The sequence below is a fragment of the Folsomia candida genome, unplaced genomic scaffold (genome assembly GCF_002217175.1).
Source record: "Folsomia candida strain VU population unplaced genomic scaffold, ASM221717v1 Fcan01_Sc004, whole genome shotgun sequence".
Classification (NCBI taxonomy): Eukaryota; Metazoa; Arthropoda; class Collembola; order Entomobryomorpha; family Isotomidae; genus Folsomia; species Folsomia candida.
In genome coordinates this window covers 4,504,809-4,525,280 of record NW_019091196.1, presented here as the reverse complement: position 1 = coordinate 4,525,280, position 20,472 = coordinate 4,504,809, and the positions used below count along the sequence as shown (strand labels likewise).

General features: G+C 32.6%; 2 protein-coding genes across 3 annotated transcripts; both read right to left on the bottom strand.

Moving 5' to 3' along the window:
- Positions 1–1,873: 1,873 nt before the first annotated feature.
- LOC118435367 lies at positions 1,874–6,103 on the bottom strand. 2 transcript variants are annotated; one of them, XM_035851353.1, is made up of 6 exons: positions 5,504–6,103; positions 5,225–5,443; positions 4,928–5,134; positions 4,680–4,867; positions 4,434–4,593; positions 1,874–4,029 (listed from the first exon to the last, which is right to left on the bottom strand). In XM_035851353.1, the coding sequence occupies exons 1-6, from the start codon at positions 5,691–5,693 to the stop codon at positions 3,866–3,868; spliced, it is 1,128 nt and encodes a 375-aa protein (XP_035707246.1). In that variant the 5' UTR covers positions 5,694–6,103; the 3' UTR covers positions 1,874–3,865. The 2 variants fall into 2 exon arrangements, with proteins under 2 accessions (XP_035707246.1, XP_035707245.1); XM_035851352.1 differs by having other exon boundaries at positions 4,680–5,134.
- Positions 6,104–6,172: 69 nt separating this feature from the next.
- On the bottom strand, positions 6,173–10,255 carry LOC110848719 (lactase-phlorizin hydrolase). The gene is made up of 6 exons (XM_022095999.2): positions 9,904–10,255; positions 9,700–9,836; positions 9,448–9,621; positions 8,378–8,879; positions 7,503–7,898; positions 6,173–6,386 (listed from the first exon to the last, which is right to left on the bottom strand). Exons 1-6 carry the CDS (start codon positions 10,103–10,105, stop codon positions 6,274–6,276), a joined length of 1,524 nt encoding a protein of 507 aa, XP_021951691.1. The 5' UTR covers positions 10,106–10,255; the 3' UTR covers positions 6,173–6,273.
- Between the last annotated feature and the right edge of the window lie 10,217 nt (positions 10,256–20,472).

Genomic DNA, 20,472 nt, shown 5'->3' with positions numbered 1-20,472 from the left:
TCAAACAAAAGATTGCTCCAGCGGAAAATATTGGTCGCTATCCGACCAGCCCCCAAATGTCAAATCCGGGCTAAATTGACACACTTCATCCAGTGGGGTGTCAATCGATCGGTCTTGATCATACGATCATTTTGGTATATTATAGAATTTTATGACTTAAGAAATGGCTTTGTAATTCCTGAAAAACTGATATTTTGGGCAAAAAAATTCAAAAATAATTGCATTTTATTTGGTCTAATCTAGGATAAAGTTGGCTAGCAACATTTTGATGACGTTTTATGTACGATATTTTTTTCACTAAAAAATGTTTACGAAAATGTTTACAAACTCAACTCACGTCAAGAGTGTGTAAACTTACAAACCTAACGCAGTTACGTAGGTTACGAACTTGACGTGAAATCCCTCAATGTTACAAAGGACTGATTGAAATGTTTTATAAAAAAAGGAAAAGGTTTTTAACATATAATTTAAAATTCAAATCTGAATTTCAACAAATTTTAGCAATATTCATGAAATCATGAATGGATTTAACGCCAAATTTGTATTGTTTGTAAATCTTGTAAACGAAATTGAATATCAGATGATCTCTTAACAGTGGCCTACTATACTAGAATTTTTAAGCTTGTGCAGATTTCGAAGTATGATTTGTATGGTTAGGTTGAAAAAATACAAAGTTGTAAAATGTTGGATAATGTAAATTTACCAAGAATTGTCAAGCAAAATAATCGATAATCCAAAAAAAATATACACCGCTTTACACAGATTACAAAGCCTTACACGAGTCACCTCAGCACACTTTACAAATGAGGAAATTTCCGCAGTCCTTGGTAACATTATAAAATCGTAAATTCTGTAAGTAAGTAAACTTACAAACTTTTAAAAAATTTTATAAATATTTCGAAGGAAAATTAACTCGCAAATTTTTGTAAACTTACTCCGATCAAGGGTGTCTTTTTATTTTGTAAAAGTTTGTAAAATTATTTTACAATACGCATGGATTTTACAAAGTTGCCAAGATTTGTCTCAATAAAACCTTCAATTTACAAAGGCTACGTGAATTATGTACCGATATACGTAAAAGAATGAAGGACTTCACTTCAACTACGCAACTGCGTTAGATTTATCAGTTTACACACGCTTGACGTGAGTTCACTTCGTTCATAAAGATTTTCATAAGCATTTTCATAAGCATGCTAAAAAATTTCTCGTTCTTGATTTCAACTGAAAATTCAAATATTAAAAACTCCAATTTCGTTTATGAACTAAAAACATGCTTTTGAGGTGCGTAAGTTTCGTACGCGTTCGTAAGTCAAATTTCCTTCTAATGTGTGTAAAGGTTCGTAAAATAGCTTACAAACTTTACGCGGTTACAAAGGTTACAAACGTTGATGAAAGTTCAGTCATAATATTTAAACCATGTCTTAACATAAAAAAAGTTGGTCAAAAGCACACTTTTCGCCCGTTTACCTACACACCTTTGTTTACATTTTGATTAAACCACGTGCGTCGTCTCATGTACGTGCACAAAGTGCATCTGTAATGTAACACTTGACTGAGATTTACTTATTCTGTGCAAAAATTCATACAATTATAAACACAAAAGCCCGTAAAGAACGGATTGCATATTTCTTTGGTATACCGTAAATAAAACGCACGAATTTTATGTTGTATAAAATGGCAGAGCGGGTCACAGAAAATACACACGTTAAGCTACGCAAGTAAAACGTGCGTTTACCGCACAGTGATAACGCACGTATTATGGTATGCAAGATGAAAATAAAATGTGCGTAAATATTTCCCAACCACGCAAATAAAACGTGCATAATTCTTGCTTGCTGTGTATGCATTTTACCCAGATCATTTAACATGCAGATTACTGATTAATGTACATAACATCCTTTATTAATTTTAATCAATGATTTTTAACATTGGAATGCAAGTAAATGTATCTACACTATCTAATTGGCAAGGAATTAGTACACACTTATTTACAATACTCTGCACGTTAATAATAATAGTTGAACAATGCTTTATGGATACATTAACTATTCCAAGAAGTGAACTATCAAAAGGATAATCTGGAACTGATGTGATTTTATCGAACTTTTTACATCTAATCATTACGTCATCCTCGAGTTTAAATATTTTATCAACAATTACGATATCATTATTTTTTAAAATGAAGCAATTGTCACCCATCTTGCATGTTACCCAGTACGACAAAATCCTGTATCTTTTGAGTTCTGTCTTTTTTGACATTTTTACAATATTGTTGGAAATTTTCACAGTATGTTCAGCACTTTTAGAAATTTGACATTGCCCCCACTCCATCACTCTTTTTACAACTTGCTGTAATGGTAAATTATTCCCTCTAATTAACTTTTTTATAGAAAACAAATAACTTTCAAATGCGAAAGCACTAATACTGTCTAATGAACCAAATTTAAGTGCATCGTCTGCAATATGATTCATCGCATGTACATTATAAACTATACTTTTACGACCATAAATTTCAGCCATTTCTTGAACAAATTTGGAAAGAAGAGCTTTAGCGATAGAATTCCATTTAATATTATTTGCATTAGGAGATAATAAGATATACGCCGCAGTATGAAAAAGTAAGAAATGTTTTAAGTTTTTGCCAGGCACAACATTTCTTAAAGCACATTGACCAGTATATAGAAGAAATTGTCTAAATTCTGTGGCTTTATATCTTTTTATTTCAGCTAAGCCTCGAGGTCGGCGTGAGAATTCTCGGGGAAAATTTTTTCTTATTGACGCTAAATAATCAGAGATCATCTGCATCATTCTAGAGGATAGCCTACACGACAACGGGCCGGAAATAAATAGATATAAAAGTCTTCGCATTGTTCCTAGACAAAATAAATGCATATAGTCCAACACGAACTGGCCAACCAAATCTAAATCTAATCTTAATAGGGGTGAGTCAGACTGGTGATGGTCAGGGTCACATTTGTTACGAAAAGATTCATTTGTTCTTAAATTCCCTACCTCAGTTTGGAAATACACATGACCATCATAAAATCCTTCGATGTCACAACGTTCACAAGAACTATAGCCTGAATGTCCTTTTATACATTTTAGGAAACTACGGGCAAGGGTGTCACAAACGATACAATACAAAACTATTTTTACTTTTTTTTCGCTAGTTAACTGAATTTCACTTTGTTGTAAATGATAGATTTCATCAATGAATTTCTCTAAATACTCCCTCAAAGACGTAGGCTTTGTTTCTCCACAGAAAAGTCCAACTAAAATTGGCCTAATTTTGGTAAATTCCTTAATTCTAAATAAGATTGGCCACATTTGAGTACTCGAACTTTCAGTAACTGGAAACCCATCACAGCCAAATAATAATGAAATTGATTCGAAACTAAAAATTAAATTATTTGAATCATACAAGGATTTTATTTGGTTTTCTATTCCAAAATAAAAATATTGCCCTCCAGCAATATCTTCAACTGAAATGATTCTAGGGGTTCTCAAAAATGTTTTCGAACAATTAGGAAGCTTTACGTCAGGAAATTCCGAGTTAACAATTTTAAGTAAATCACTCAAAGCTGAATGAGTTATATTGTGCTGAAGGCTCCATAATTTGAGACTTTCTTTGAAATCTAGTGTTCTGGGCACTGGTTGAGGCTGAGACTCAATATCAATGTCAATATCAATGAAATTAGAATTCTCAACAAAGGAAGTAATATTTTTGTCACCTAAAATACTAGTTTCTAAACTAATGTTGATACTATTATCTAAAACTAAAGTGTTACTAATACTTTGCTCGCTTTCTTCTTGTTTTCCATTGCCTAACGCTGATTGAATTGATTGAACAAATCGCTCTGTCCCCTCATTGATCCTTCTTCTTTTGCTTCTGTACGACGACATTTTTCGATGGTGGACACTGTCCAGCAAATTCCCTTTGATTTCGAAGCCAGTTCTGAATGTGCTTCGCTACTTCGGTAACGGCAGGCAGCTCTGTACTTTGTTCTGTCTTTGTCGCTCGAGCAGCAGCTAAAATGTTAAATAATAATTCGTAAATATATTAGGGATAGTCAAGGTTAGCGATTATGTGGATTATAATCGATTCCTGATTATAATCCGGTCAAAATTCTCTATGGGCGATTAGATTATTTTTCGCAAAAAAATGATCGTCTAAATACACGATTATTTTGGATTATAATCGTCTTTTCAAATTAACATTTAAAGCGAAGCAACATCTCCATGACCACAATTTACTTGTGTATTTTCGTTTCTTGAAAAAAAAAATCTCGTTTTAATTGATCGGAAAAATTAATCGGGGTACTCACAGTTTTGAATTATAATCGGAAACGATTATTATTCACATAATCGCTAACCTTGACTACTCTTATTATTAATGATGCTCATCGGATAAATATATCGCAGCATGACTTTACCAATGACAACTTTGCAGAGGTTTGAAATTTCAAAGCGAATTTTTTCGTTGTGTCCGTTCCAATTGACTTTTGCCGCGAGTTCCTTGGAGAAAATCCTTTTCATAATTCCTGACACGACTTTCTGTATGGATTTCCCTCCGATTGCACAGAAAATGTGTTCCTGAAAACAAACCATACTTTAATCACAATATTACTAAAAAAGTCGTGTTTAAACTAATCATAACATAATCTAAGGTCAAACTGTACCAGTTTTTTTGAATTTGTCGCATCTTCCAGCCAAGTGTCAAGTTCAGAAAAGTCAGCAGCACATGTTAAAGGGATGTCGACTGGAAGCAAAACATTTGGCTCTGAATCCTTCCCTCCCAAATGTCCCAGAATGCTCCTATTATCGTCTTTAATTGCAGCAAATCCTTCACCCACCAACCGCTCTAATGCTAGAAAAGATAAGTTCAAAACCCGGCTGTACTTTCTATTATAAATATATATAACCATACCAAGCTGTCGTTTCAAGATTTCAGAGAGCAAATCTTCACATGATGTTGGAATCGCTGCCGCGGAGGATTGAGCTTGATTATTTTCGACAGGTCTTGCTAATGGTGCTACGCTACTTCCTCCTTCCTCTGAATTATTCGAATCGTGCGGGAATGTGGCGTTGTTGAATACGTCTACTTGAAAAATCTGGTCCTCAAATTGAATCAGACCTGAATGCAGTGCAATATTTATTTATTAAATGTGTATTATTTTGTATTCATTAATTATTTACTTGTGGACTTTTACTAAACTGGACTTACTTGATGATGGATGATTGATTCCCTTAATGGTTAAGACATTATCCGCCGGATTAGATAAGGTCTCGTTCATGCATTGAAAATTGTCAGTGCTTATAATAAGTGGACTTGAGTGTGCAGCCGCGTTTGCACTTGAAAGTGACGTCGTTTCAGTATCCGTTGTATCAAGGTCAGATGTTTCCCTTGCGGCCTTCTCCAGATTTCTGGCTTCGTTGTAATTATCTAGGGGACATATAATTTAATTGAGTATAAAATATTTAGAATTATATAATAATTGGTTACCTGTAGCTTTCCAGAATTTCACTTCCAGCTTTGGCCATTTGCTAGTGGGAACTTCGTGCTTTTTGATTTTTGCTGTTGGATTAGAGTTCGGTCCGGGTGGCCAGTGGCAGTATTTTTTGTCGTCACTCAACCAATTTGACGACACAACTTGTACGGAATTATCAGTTTTGAATTTGACGACGGAGAACATGTCTGGTCTTCTCTGCTGCTACGATGAAACTAAAATACCCGACGAAAAGTTTTCCTTGCGTCGCACTTCACTTAGTGATTCATATTATCCGCGTTTTACCTTTCATTTTAACGAGAGCAGCTTTTAGAGGGGACTAATGTATATTTTACACACTCAATTTACTGCGGAGAAAACTTGGGAGTTTTATGTACATTATACCTGTGTAAATATGTTGCCTCCAACACACGCGTGAAAATAAAATTGTCACGCAACTTAAACGTGTGTAATATTCTCAAAATTTATGCATATTTTTTTTACTCTCGTTTTACACGACTACTAACAAAATATTCACGAAATATGAAGGTCTGTTCTCTACGGGAGGCTGAGGTCAGTTCATGGTGAGCAAGAAATGAGTTTATTAATAAATTCTATTTATGTTAAACCGTGACTTCATAAATGTGAGATCAAAATGAAATAATTTATGAAGAGTATTTTCAAGATTATGCATATATTTCCGAACTTTATTTTATTTTTTAAATTTCAGGATCGTTTAAAAAAGTTAGAATGTTAATTCTATATAATGTTTTTATTGCATACTTTTTTACTTGGGAGCAGGAAATCCATTATCAGAAATGACTTGTGATAAATATAGCGCAGAAGATTTCGGTGTCCTAACCATATTTGCAGAATTGACCGAATGAACTCCGTATTTAACTGTTTGAGAAAAATTTAAGAAACATGTAAATATTTTTATGAATTGAATTAATAAAAATGAACGCGTTTAAAAATAATGGGCTATTCATTACGAGTTCGCATCGCAGCATAATTTTTTTTAATTGCGAATTTTGCGAAGCAACGAAGTGAAGACACTTCGCAAATAAAAAAGTTCGGAAAATTTGAGGCAATTGTCTTAAATCTTGCAATGGGAAAAATTCGTAAATCTCTATTCCGAAGTTTTGCGTCTGAAACTTGCCAAATAGGAAATTTCAAAACGAAAAACTTCGATAATTAATAGAGATTTATAGAATTTTCCACATTGAAATATTTGTGAAAATTATTTTTCGAACTAAATACTAGCCCTGTAGATGCTCAAGTTCGTAAAAATTTATTTTCAAGCCAAATTTTTTTGCGAACTTGTCAAACTTATTTTTTTGCGAACTTGTCAAACTTATTTTTTTGCGAACTTGTCAAACTTATTTTTTTGCGAACTTGTCAAACTTATTTTTTTGCGAACTTGTCAAACTTATTTTTTTGCGAACTTGTCAAACTTATTTTTTTGCGAACTTGTCAAACTTATTTTTTTGCGAACTTGTCAAACTTATTTTTTTGCGAACTTGTCAAACTTATTTTTTTGCGAACTTGTCAAACTTATTTTTTTGCGAACTTGTCAAACTTATTTTTTTGCGAACTTGTCAAACTTATTTTTTTGCGAACTTGTCAAACTTATTTTTTTGCGAACTTGTCAAACTTATTTTTTTGCGAACTTGTCAAACTTATTTTTTTGCGAACTTGTCAAACTTATTTTTTTGCGAACTTGTCAAACTTATTTTTTTGCGAACTTGTCAAACTTATTTTTTTGCGAACTTGTCAAACTTATTTTTTTGCGAACTTGTCAAACTTATTTTTTTGCGAACTTGTCAAACTTATTTTTTTGCGAACTTGTCAAACTTATTTTTTTGCGAACTTGTCAAACTTATTTTTTTGCGAACTTGTCAAACTTATTTTTTTGCGAACTTGTCAAACTTATTTTTTTGCGAACGTTACTAACGATGCGAACTCGAAATGAATACCCTCAATAATTTAGATAATTTCAATTTACTAAGTACTCACCGGTATACCCTCCACTCCACTCAAAATTATCAATCAAACTCCACGCCGTAAACCCCTTGACATTTGCTCCATCCAATTTGACCGCTTTTAAGCATTCGTTGATATGAATTTTGAAAAAGTCTACCCTGAAAGTGTCGTCCGTTCCATCCACGCCTTCCACTTCGCCACATCCGTTAATCAAGTAGATTGGGAGGGAAGATCCGTAACTTTCTTTCACGTAATTTAGCAATTTTCTCATTCCAAACGGAGTTATTGGTAAACCATCCCCCGTCAAGTTCCAAGTGGGGTCAAACTCGGTGGCAAAGTAGCCATCACCGTCGACACCACCATTATTCCCGATGGTGGATACAACGTTGACGGTAAAAAAGTAGTTGAGCCCGATAAAGTCGAGGGAACCTTAAAGTAAAATAAATACATTGTAGTGTTAATTAGTACTAGGGCATGCAAAATCGGTTTTACGATTTTCCAAAAAACGGTTTGCAAAAAAACGGTTCTCGGTTTTTAATAAAACATATTTTTTTGAAGCTAATATTTAACGCTTCTTATTGTTGAGATAAAAATTAATTGTTCTGTAATCCCTTCTTCTTCTTATTCCGAAGTTTACATTTAATTTTAATTTTGTCTTGAATTATTTGGTTATTTTATGTGCAAACTTTTTAAAGTTTGCTTTAAAACGCTTTGATTTAAAAAACCGGTTTTGCACAAAACCGGGTTCCTAAGATATTCCAAAATACGATTAACAGAAAAACCGATTTCGTAAAATTTTCCCAATCCAATTAATCAAAAAACCGATTTATCAAAATTTTCCGACTTTGGACGCCCTAATTAGTACCATTTTTTAAATCATCAAAATGCAATTTCTAATTTACAATTACCAATCAGTTTCTGCTTCCATGCATCATCGAAGCTTGGCAATCGGGAAGAATTTCTCCCCTCAGCCTCACTCTTCTGGTCAATAATGCTTCTCATGATGGGGTGATAATCTCCAGTGTAAATGGGGTGAAGGAACCACCCAAGTCGAAATGCGAGTAAACGCTCTGCTGCGTCAACATGAAACGGATCGCTGGCATTTTTTGGCTGAGCCCATTCGCTATTCAGAGTCAAACCGACTTGACCAGAAAGGCCGAGTTCGTCCTTAAAAATTTTGTAGGCGGTGGCATGCGCTTTAAGAACATTATGGACACAGGTGTACTGTTTGGTGGGGGGTTCGTCGAAATAATCATGAACTCCAAACGTGGCGTCTGCCTGACATGAAATTAACGGCTCGTGCAGGGTGGCCCAGAGGTCGACCCGGTTTCCATAAAATTGGAAAGCGATGCGAGCAAAGTCTCCAAAGTTTTTGACGATTTCTTCATTATTCCAAGATCCACTGGTAACCTTTAGGAGGATATAGATGTCATTTAGTTGCTGAATATATGCATAATTACTGTTCAACCAGTATTAATATTCTCAATTCATTGGAAATTTTTCTGTGAGGTTATTTGGTTTTTGGAAAATAATGTAAGTTATCTGCCAGGAAACCTTTCAGATTTTTTTCAGACTATTAATATCGGCTGAACAGTAGTGTTGCCGATGAGTTTTCAATTATTTGGCCTTAAATTCACTATAATTAGTCGTGCAAAATTGATACTCATTTTTCGACTCCCAAATAAATTCTGGATGGAATCATATAAATTCCAATGAAATAAAAAAATTTCGTACTTTTCGAAATTTACACTTTGGTCTCAAATTAAAAAAGTTTAAAATTTTGTATGTATTTGAAATTTGCACTATTTCATCCAAAATTTATCTGGGAGTCCAAAAAAATGCTTAGAAATTCAATTTTACAAAAGTTGGTGACTAGTTATAGCGAATTGAAGGCCAACTCATCTTCAACTAAACTCAGCGGCAACACTATGCATAATAATTATATAAATATGTGCATAATTAAAAAAATTTGTTGTACCAAAGGGAGAGGAAGGTCCCACTGGTGGAGGGTGACGAAGGGTGTAATATTTTTTGCGAGTAAGCTATCAATAACTTTGTTGTAATGAGCAATCCCTGCCAGGTTGATTCCGTCAGAGGTTCTCCCCGTGGGAACAATTCTTGGCCAGGATAACGATATTTTGTAAAAGTTGGCCTATCCCATTTAAGGAGAGGAACAATTATTTACGTAACTATCATAAATATTTTGTAACATTTTGATTTGAACACTCACTCCCATGTCAGCTAAAAGTTGAGTGTCGTTTTCAAATTTATTATACGAATCGCAAGCGACATCCCCATTCTGTCCGTCAACAATGTTAGATCCATTGTTTTCATGGGTCCATGCATCCCATGCGGAGGGACCTTTACCTAATATTTTTTTAAATAATTTTTAACATTGCGTAATACTCGACAATTAAGAACAATTAAGTGTTACCATCAACATCGAAAGCTCCTTCTGTCTGATAAGCTGAAACGGCCAGGCCCCATTGAAAATCTTCGGGAAAAACGTCATACAGAAATTCATCCTCTTCTTGACGCAAATTTGGAATATTTCCTGCCATTATTCCTACTACAATTCCAATAAGAAGAGTAAATAGGATGAAATAAAGTTTGGGTAGAAAGGATAATAATTTCATCTTGCCACTAAATATTTTAAATTCCAGGCTTCTACTTTGTGTTGAATATTTAATATATATTACTTTTCTTTCTTTTATTTGTGGGGAAAAGGTTGTAACGAATTCAGAAAAACATTATACAGTTTAAAACGAAAGCATGGCTTTTTATACGCGTGTTCAAGGGTTTGTATCATAAGTAAACATGTTCTAATTTAATTGTTATCAGGTTTTAATCAAAATAACACGATGCGCTCATGTAATATTTGTTTGTGTGATGCCATTAATTTATCATGTTCTAGCATCGCATCAGTCGATATTAATTTGTTATGGATTCAGTGACGTTCACGTTCACATCATAAGTACCGACTCAAATTGAAGAAAAATAAACCGTTGCAAACGAAATACAAATATAGCAAAGGGGTGAAGCGACAGAGTTACACGGTCATGTCACGTAAAAACTATGTCTATTTGAAATCCCGTCCAAAACAACGTCTAAAACGGTGGAAACGAAAAATTTTACACCTTTGACCGTTGGCGTCATCACCGTGGCGCCGTGACCGTATGTCCTACAACGTCCATCTTCAAATTCATCCGTACTTCAAAAATTAGAAACTCGTTGGCGAAAACCGCATGTTGAAATTCAAATCTGTTCTAAAGTTATCGTGGACACAGACGGACGGACGGACAGACAAGACATTTCCATAAAGGGGTGCTCAGCCCTTAATAATAATTCATGATGGCACCAATTAATTCATGATGCGCTCATGTAATATTTGTGTGATGTCATTAATTTATCATGTTCCAGTCAATAATTTTGTATGGATTCGGTGACGTTCACATCATAAGTACCGACTCAAATTGAAGAAAAATAATAATTCATGATGGCACCAATTAAAAAACCACTTGATCTTTATGCCGTCATCAAGTTGGACATGTAGCAATTATAACGTCACCATTGATAATATGTAAAAAGTAAAAAAAAATCATGCCGACAACTCCTGACTTGATTGTGTCAGGTTCTGAATGTTAGTAAAAGTTTTCGTTATATTTAAGCATTTACTTTTCCCATTGTAAAAATATACTACCCTAATTTGAGCAACTATGAAAAATCTTACTTTATTAATGCTATGACTCATAGCCTATGAGTTACTGCCAATTGTGATTTTTTTTAAGTTCGAAAAACTAAAACGAATTACAGGTTAAAATCCTGAGTAACAGTAATTCATTTGCTGAAAATCTAAAAATTAGAAATTCTGAGTAGTTTCCTTAGAAATTCGAAACAATAAAACGAGTTGCAGATGAAAATCTTGGATTAATTAACTTACCGAGAGCTTAATGAATTTCGATTTCTGATCGTTTAAATTTTAATTTATGATATATTAAGGGTTTAAAGAAAAGAAATATAATATTTCCTATTTTTTTCCTATTTTTTGAAAATGCGTCCGAATTTTAATTATCAGAAACATACCTACTTAATAAATGTTATGATAGATATACTGCCAAATGCAAAATTTTTGCAAAATTTTGAATTAATTTCTAAAAATTGTAGATAGACATTTTAGATAAGTCGAATTAGCTTTCTAAATAATATAAAATTGGATTTGATGGAGCGCAATATTTCTGAATTTTTGAAAATGCGTCTGAATTTTAGCGACCAAAAATAATCATGCTTAAAAAATGTTATAAGTTACTGCCATTTGCGAATTTTTGAATATTACTCAAATAAAAAACGAATTCCAGGTGAAAACCACGGCCATTTCTAATTAACTTGTAGAGATTCTAAAAACATTTGGATTTCTGAGCTTTTTTTAAGTTCTGATGTGTTTTGAATTTAGAAAAGTGTAATTTCTGATTTTCTGAAAATGCGTCTGAATTTTAGCGACAAGACAGTATTTATGTTATGAGCTAATGCCAATTGCGAATTTAAAAAAATTAATTAGTTGAACGAATTCCAGGTGAAAATCCAAGATAGTTCTAACTAAATTACACAGGTTTTAACAAATTTGGATTTATGAACGTTTTTTAACTTTCTGATATATATACATATTATGGATTTCAAAAAGTAATATATTTCTGAATTTCTAAAAATTTTAGTGATCAATCTATTGCAGATTTTGTCCATTCTAGTTGTGGTGTGATTTTTCAAGAATTTTCTCGGTACGATATCAATGTCTTACGTAAGCCAGAAATAAAACCGACTTGTTTCCCAAACGAACCAGATCATTAAAACAATTCACGCAGGCCTTGGTGACGTTGTAAAATTCGTAAACGTTTACAAATATTTCGAAAGTACCAAATTTTTAGCTACCAAATTTTTAGCTACCAAATTTTTAGCTACCAAATTTTTAGCTACCAAATTTTTAGCTACCAAATTTTAGCTACCAAATTTTTAGCTACCAAATTTTTAGCTACCAAATTTTTAGCTACCAAATTTTTAGCTACCAAATTTTTAGCTACCAAATTTTTAGCTACCAAATTTTTAGCTACCAAATTTTTAGCTACCAAATTTTTAGCTACCAAATTTTTAGCTACCAAATTTTTAGCTACCAAATTTTTGTAAACTTTCTCAGACCAAAGGCGTTTTTTCATTTCGTAAAAATTTGCAAAATTATTTTACGAAACTTACAGAATTACAAGTTATGAAGGCGTGAATCGCCTGTTTGTGAAACTATCGCGTAAATGGTTACATTTTTGTACGTAGTTTTCCAAATTTCTTTATAAGTTTGTTGTTTTTAATAGTTTGACTATGCGACAGCCAGCATCCGGGGCTCAAATCTCAAATTATTACGCGTATAAATTTATAATTTTTTTTGCATTTATTGCCGTTAAAATCTAACAAATTTAAAAACGGTAACAAATATTAGAATAATGTTCAAATTTTTAGAAAATTGTAACAAATTTTGGAAAAATCGCCTCGATATTTTTCAAAAATTTGCCACCTACACATAATTCATTTGGTTAAAAAAACTCCCAAATTCTATAAAATCCGTCAAATTTGCATCTACCTCTACTTCAAAAAAGTAAACCAGACTTTCATTTCCTTCCTCCTCCGGAGATGGGAAGTTTACAAATATAACCAAATATTTTACTTATCATCTTTCCACGTAGGTAAATAAATACCACTTTATTTTCATCCTTGCACATTCATTCATTCCTCACTTCCTTCCTTTATAAATACGACTCACTCTCACATATTTAATTAATTTGCTCACCTTATCATTTGCACACACACACAGATTTTACCATGTTATCAAGCCAACAGCTTTATTCACTAATGGGGGGCCCTACATAAAGCATGTGCTTCATGTTGTATGGGGTATATAACACCTATTAAAACATCGCACAATAATTATTTGAGGAAATTCATGCAGTTCTTTATAACTTTGCAAAATGCGTAAATTATATAAACTTTTACAAAATTTCATAAATATTTCGAAAAAAAATTAACTCCAAAATTTTTGTAAACTTGCTTAGATCAAATCAGGGGCGTCTCTTTATTTTGTAAAAGTTTGTAAAATTACGGCACAAATTTACGGGTTTTATAAACTTACCAAAAACTGTATGAATTGGCTGATTATTTAAAAGCAGATTTTTATGAAAATTATTTTTGCGAAATGTTTTCAAATTTATGGACATTATTATCCACAATATTGAGATTAGACTTTCCCCACATTGTACCTAAATTTTATAAATTTATGAAATAAATTCATTATATTTTGCTAGTACCGACGTCAAACTGTAACAAATATTTTCAAGCACAATTCTAAATAGGGCAAAACGACAAGCATTTTTGAATTTGGAACTAAATTTTTCCACATAATTTTCACACGGTTATTGAAACGTATCTAAGGTTACGGTGTTACCTTTGCCTAATTGATGATAAATTGTGTCGTAATTAACTTAAAATTCAGTTGCAATTTGCTAACAACTGAAATAAAAACAAAAAACTGCCCAAACTGTATCTAGTCCGAAAATACATTCTCATCTAAATACTTTCCATTTTAACGACGTCGAAATGTAACAAATTCTAAAACGTGATGTAATCTAATGAAACCCATTGTATAATTTGAAACCATAATCTCCGAGTTCGAGCAATTCCCCAGTCCCATCCTTTACGAAAATTTTTCTGAAATCGGTTACATCTTTTACGCAAATTCTCCAAAAATTGACCACATTTTCTACGCAAATTCTTCAAAAATCGGTTGCATCTTTTACGCAAATTTTCCAAAAATTGACCACATCTTCGCAAATTCTTCAAAAATTGACCACATCTTCTACGCAAATTCTCCTAAAATTGACCACATCTTTTACGCAAATTCTCCCAAAAATCTATCCCATCTTTAACGCAATCCCCCCCTTAAATAACAATGCTATACATACATCCATATAATCACGATAATTCACATTCCGCCTGTGCATTTATGTAATAACCTCACAAAAATAATAAGAAATGATTTAATCTCTAGCTGCACAAATCTCACTTAAAGTGCATTTAATTTACCTCTTAAATGCTGTTTCATTTAGTAAGTGAATAAATTTATTAAACCAACCGCACACACACACATCACATCTCTGTAATTATTATTATTATCGTAATCTTTTGTCTGACTGTGTTTTTTTCTGCGAGCATAATAATGCGCAAATTAACGTGTGTGCGAATTTATGAGGGCATGACGATAATACACAATTCTCTGTTCTGTTTTTTGTTCTTTGCAATTAACGTGTGTGATTCAACTTCCTTTTCTTCAGTCTTAACTCGTCCTAATTTCATCCCTGTAATTAATTCAAATTGAGACAATTTCCAGTCTGTTTTAGTACGTCGGACGAAAAGGACGAAAGCCAGTCTAGTTCAATTATGTAGTTGGAGAATGTCGTAATTTGCTTTGATTTTACAAAATCATGAAAAAATGGGGTTTATTTTAATAATTTACATAGCTTAAAGCAAAATGAAATTCACGCAGGCCTTGGTAACTTTGTAAAACCCATAAATTCTATAAGCTTACAAACTTTTTAAAAATTTTACACATATTTCGAAGGAAAATTAGCTCGCAATTTTTGTAAATTTGCTCAGATCGAGGGTAGATCTTAATTTTGAAAAAGTTTGTAAAATTATTTTATGAAATTTACGAATTTTACAAAGTTACCAAGAACTCTCAGTTAGTTGAGACGAATTGCAGATTATTTTACACATCACACAGTAGTTACTTTAAAACACGTCCTACTTTTGTATAGTACGTTTTAGAAATATTTCCAACTAAAATTCCGAAATGATAATTATTCCAAAATTTTAAGATGGGTTAATCATTTACAAATTCATAAGTGTGGGGCTGTGATTTATACATTAAAGCTAGACTAGATTTTAGTTTTGCAATGGAAACGTTTTCAAAATTTTACACATTATTTTAACCATTTTTAAAATTTTCATCGTAAATAAGACAAGTCTTAAAAGGTAAATGAATTTTTGTCAAATTCTGGAATTACGAAAATGAAAACAAATGTATGACTTTAATATAAAATGAGACATTTAATAAATTTTTGTAACTGGCACCTCATAATTTTTGTCAGTTTACATGCATCCATTTACATAAATTTGCAAAAATTACGAGGAAAATCTGGTTACAAATTGTATGTTTAAGTCACGTTTTAAAATTTGTCACATTTGGACGTCGTTTAAAACGAAAAAGCCATTTAAACGACCATTTCATTTGTTTTAGATCGACTTTTGATTGGAGGTGGATGTGATCACTTGTGATTTCATTTCGGTGGGTTCTATATTGCACTATTTATCTTGTTAAAAAATTTCCCTTGTGTGCGATCATGATTTCATAATTACATCCGATAGGAACCAATTCAAATTTTCGTGATAAAAGACGAGTATTTATTTCAACCAGGGTCCAGTCCAGTTGTTTTTGTCGAAAACCGCAAAAAATCCACTTTTTAACATTGGTTGGTATAAGAAAAATTCGAGAATTTGAGGTGAAAAATATTAACTTTCTACCAGTAAGCTTTTTGCAAAATAACAAAGAAATACTCCTAGTTTTGAGAAATTTTGACAAATCTGGAATGATATGACGTATTTGGTACTCAAGGGACAGTCGTCGTATGGTGACTTTGATATGCAACGGATTGTTTTTGATGCATCATATCATGTATTTAGCCTTTTATGAACATGTTTTGAAATACGTCATATCGTAAACTTCAGGGAAAAGAGGTTATGTGTGTTTAAAACAAAACTTTTATTAACTTATTACACGATTTCTATAATATCTATAATACAATAATCTTACAACGAAACATTTTTTCAAGCTATACCGAGATTATCTAGTGAGCTATATCAAAAAATCAAGCCAAAACTTGGAAATCACATGGCGCTAACCTTTCTGTGAACAAACATTTTGGCAACAAGGTTCATTTTTTGAGTAAATTTTCTCTCCATTTTTTCTCCAAAACCAAGGCGTGTGACCTTTGACCCCCAATATTTGTCTTTAAGGGGCCATTCAACGGAAAAATAAGCCCTATGTGATTTCGAATTTTTGGCTCGATTTTTTGGTATAACTCGCTAAACTCTTCCGTTGTAACCTTCCGTTGAAAAAGGGTTCCATTGTTAGATACGTTTCGATAAGCGTGTGATGATTATGTGGAAAAAATCTAGTAACGAATTTAAAATCTTAATAACTTATTTTCAAAAGGAACGTCTTTTGCTTTTGGCTACATTTTGACGTCCATGCCAACAAAATATATTTATTTATATGTATACAAACTATTTAGATTCGACGTCGGCAAATTCCAAAATTATTTGACACTTTATCACTCTACAAATATAAGGTTACGCTAAATGCCCGAGTTACAAAATGAAATTTCATTTTAAAATTGTCGTGGGTTACAATTTATTTTTTAAATATTTTTGCTTGAGAATTTGTTTTTTCACCCATGGGAGAAAAACCAATGTTCAAAATAATATTTTTTTTTGCAACTCGACCATTTGTCACAACCGTTAAGGGAGAAGCGTTACCTAGATACTTAATGTCAAGCAATCGTGAGCATACTTGTGAATACGTTATAAAAGTTGTGACCCTATGTGGTTAATATAATCTCCATTTTGGAAATATTTCGCAAAAATTATGTGAGCAAAATCTGCTTTCAATTAATGAGGTAATTCACGCAGTCATTGGTAACTTTGTTAGATCGGTAAGTTTGTAAGATAATATTGCAAAATTTTACAAAATAAAGAGACCTCTTTGATGTGAACAAAGATAGACAAATTTGTAAGCTAATTTTGTACCGAAATATTTGTAAAAGCTTATAAAAGCTTGCAAGTATACATGCCACAATTACATTTTTATGGATACGGATATCTGAATATTAGAGGACGAGTAGTGTTGCTTTGGTCCATAGACGTAGAATTATTATTTGGTTTGGTCCAAGTGTTTGTTCCAGGATATATTTTAGAGTTTTAAGATTAGATTTTTAAGTTAATTAAATTTCCCCCAGAAATATAATTAGCGAAGAAATCGCAGGGTACGAAAATCACATAAATCATACCTAAATCACCAAGGGTTTGAAGCATGATTATCACAATTAAACCCTAAAAGTTAGTACTAACATGTTGCAGTCAATTTCTAAATGAGTGCAGGATAAATTTCCATCTCAGATTTTCAAATTTGTCGCATTTGTCCGTCATTTACAAGAAAAAAGTATTTATTTTTTGCAAAATATAAAATTCAGATAGCATGTTGCAAGCATAAGTAAAGTAAGGTTCTAGTAATCTCGTAAATTTGGAAATTTTTGTAATTTTCGTAATTTACTTAATTTTTGTTCACCTTCAAATTAAGCAAAGTATTTTCGTAAATTTTGATTCAATTCACACTGAAATTTGTAAACGAGTAAGAATAATGTTCGTAACTGCTTGCTACTAAAAACAATTAGGTTAATTTAAACTTTGTCGCATTTTAATGCATTTGACAACGATTTGTTTGTATGTTTAAATGCTAATTTTATTATTTTTTATCTAACATTATTTTATCTATGAAGTTTAACCAATTAACAAAATTTGACCTGATTCACGCTCAATTTTGTAATCCCCAAAAAACTTGCAACATAAAAAAAAGGTCGTCTTTATTGATTCCCAATTTTAGCCATTACATTTGAATTACAAGTGAACCAAACCTCACATAAGTGAGAAATAGATGGTCACAGGTTCCTAACTATGGTGCTCGTAGTGCAATGGACACCGCACAGACCTGTGCAACAAGTCAGAGAGGAAAACCACAAGGGAAAAAACTCTCTGCCAGTACTGGGAATTGAACCCAGAACCTCCATTCGGCTTGAAGCACAGTGTGATGACCACTCGGCCACCACTGCCTGCCAACATTTCAATAATTACTTACTAAAAAATTTCCAAATTATTTTACTAAGCGGACAGATTTTACAAAGTTACCAAGAACTGAGTGAATCATATCGATATAAATATCAATCGCATTACATAAATTAAAATTCATAACTAGTTGGTCTTTGACGTCGTTTGCAATGAAAACCGTTTATAACATTTAAACTAGACCAAAGGTTCTGAACATTTTGTACGAAATTCTGGCGAAATTTGTACAAAAAATTAGACATACGATACATGTTTGCTGTTCCTCACAAATAATATTTTTGCACCAAAATAGTTAATATTAAACAAATTAAGGTTTGCAATTTTCAACCGATGAATTAAAATTAACAAACATCAATTTGCCAAATTTACTCACAATCTAACTTTTACGCAAAGAAAATATTAATTAATTGTTTTCGCCAATCATCGTGAAAATTATACATCAAAAAATTACAAAAATAAGAGCGTGGACAGGATTTTTTTGTACTCTCTAAAAAAGCCAATGACAAATGTAACCACCGGCTCTAGTAATGGGGTTGTTACCATTTCGGTGGTAATATGCTTCCACTTGTCACTGAGCCAGTAGTGATTCCGTTGGAGTAACTGAGCAGTGACATATATCACCATCCGGTAAAGTCACATATACTCACCGGTCCTGCTACGATAAAGTGACACAAAGTTAATAAATAGAAATTTTATGTCGATACAAGGTTTGACAGATATGGTCCCAAATATTTGAAATTTCGACATAAAATCCAGCATAATTTGTAAAGAGCTTGCCTTGTGCTTGACAATTTTGCGACTTGAGACTATGAAGGAAAACTACGTTCCAAATAAAATGAAGAATTATTTTTTAAATAGAAATCTAAAAGTTGACCGATTTTCGAGTCGTTTATAGCGAAAATTATTTATTTTATGGTTTATATTTGGTGTTTTTAATACTTATCTTCTATGGAGGTTATCCAGGTTTGGAAAGTCACAGTGGTTCGGTAATTTATGAGATTTCTATGGAAACTGGATTTACTTCGAGGGGCCCGACACAAAAAAATAAAAATCTGCATAATAACGGCCGGCGCGTCATAGCATTGGCGTCATACGAGTAGTACACAGGCTACTGTTAGTTCATTATTATTAGGGTTGGTCCCATCCAATCCTATAATATCCGATCCGTCGGATCGGATATTTTTATCCGACCATTTGCTACAACATGGTCGGATAGTATCCGATCCGATCCGACGGATCGGATTGGGTCGGATCGGATACATGTTATAGTAAGTGGTCGGATAATCTCGGGTAATCCGATCGGATCGGAGGACCAACCATAATTATTATTAGTTACAAAAGTCCGATAATTTTTCTAAGAAGGTACTTGGCCATAGATTCAATTTAATATTACTCAAATAATTTCGTCACTGACAAAAATAGCAAAACTATTGTAAAATTTCGAAGCTGTTGACAACCAAACAATTTTATCTTATCTGCCAGGTAACGTTTCAGAATTTTTTGCGACTAATAATACTGGATGAACAATAAATAGATTTTCTATGAAATTCTTATATAATAAACTAGGATGTTCAGATTTTATCTATAAAATCTGTTTTCATTCTATACATGTTTTCCAACAACTTCAAATTGGCTTTAAATCTCCTCATATTTTCATGAATGATCTTCTCTCTTTCCCATTTGGTGTCACTAATTTATAAAATTATAACTCGGTTCAGACTGAAATTAACTTGAGATTGTGAAAGAAAATAAAGTTACAAATTAAATACAGATTTATTTTTTTAAATGAAAATTTAAAAGTTGTCCTATTTTCAAGTCGTTTCCAGTGATAATTATTTATTTAATGCGTTTGCATTAATGTTAGGTACATTTTCCCCCACTGCGCGATTCATCGAGAGGTTATCAGCGTTCAGAAAATAACATCAGTGTTTTTTGTGTGATTTGTGAGATTTCTGTGATTATGTGGCAAAATAGAACAACTTTCTTTAGCTTTAGATTAAAACTAGCTAGATAT

Excerpts from the sequence above, each read along its gene's own strand:
- LOC118435367 (XM_035851352.1), bottom strand. The coding sequence starts at position 5,693 with ATGTTCTCCGTCGTCAAATTCAAAACTGATAATTCCGTACAAGTTGTG. Across the intron at positions 5,444-5,503 it reads GAAATTCTGGAAAGCTACAG|ATAATTACAACGAAGCCAGA; the intron begins GTAACCAATTAT and ends TATGTCCCCTAG. Across the intron at positions 4,594-4,679 it reads CGACAAATTCAAAAAAACTG|GAACACATTTTCTGTGCAAT; the intron begins GTACAGTTTGAC and ends GTTTGTTTTCAG.
- LOC110848719 (XM_022095999.2), bottom strand. The coding sequence starts at position 10,105 with ATGAAATTATTATCCTTTCTACCCAAACTTTATTTCATCCTATTTACT. Across the intron at positions 9,622-9,699 it reads AACTTTTAGCTGACATGGGA|GCCAACTTTTACAAAATATC; the intron begins GTGAGTGTTCAA and ends TAAATGGGATAG. Across the intron at positions 8,880-9,447 it reads GGGACCTTCCTCTCCCTTTG|GTTACCAGTGGATCTTGGAA; the intron begins GTACAACAAATT and ends ATCCTCCTAAAG.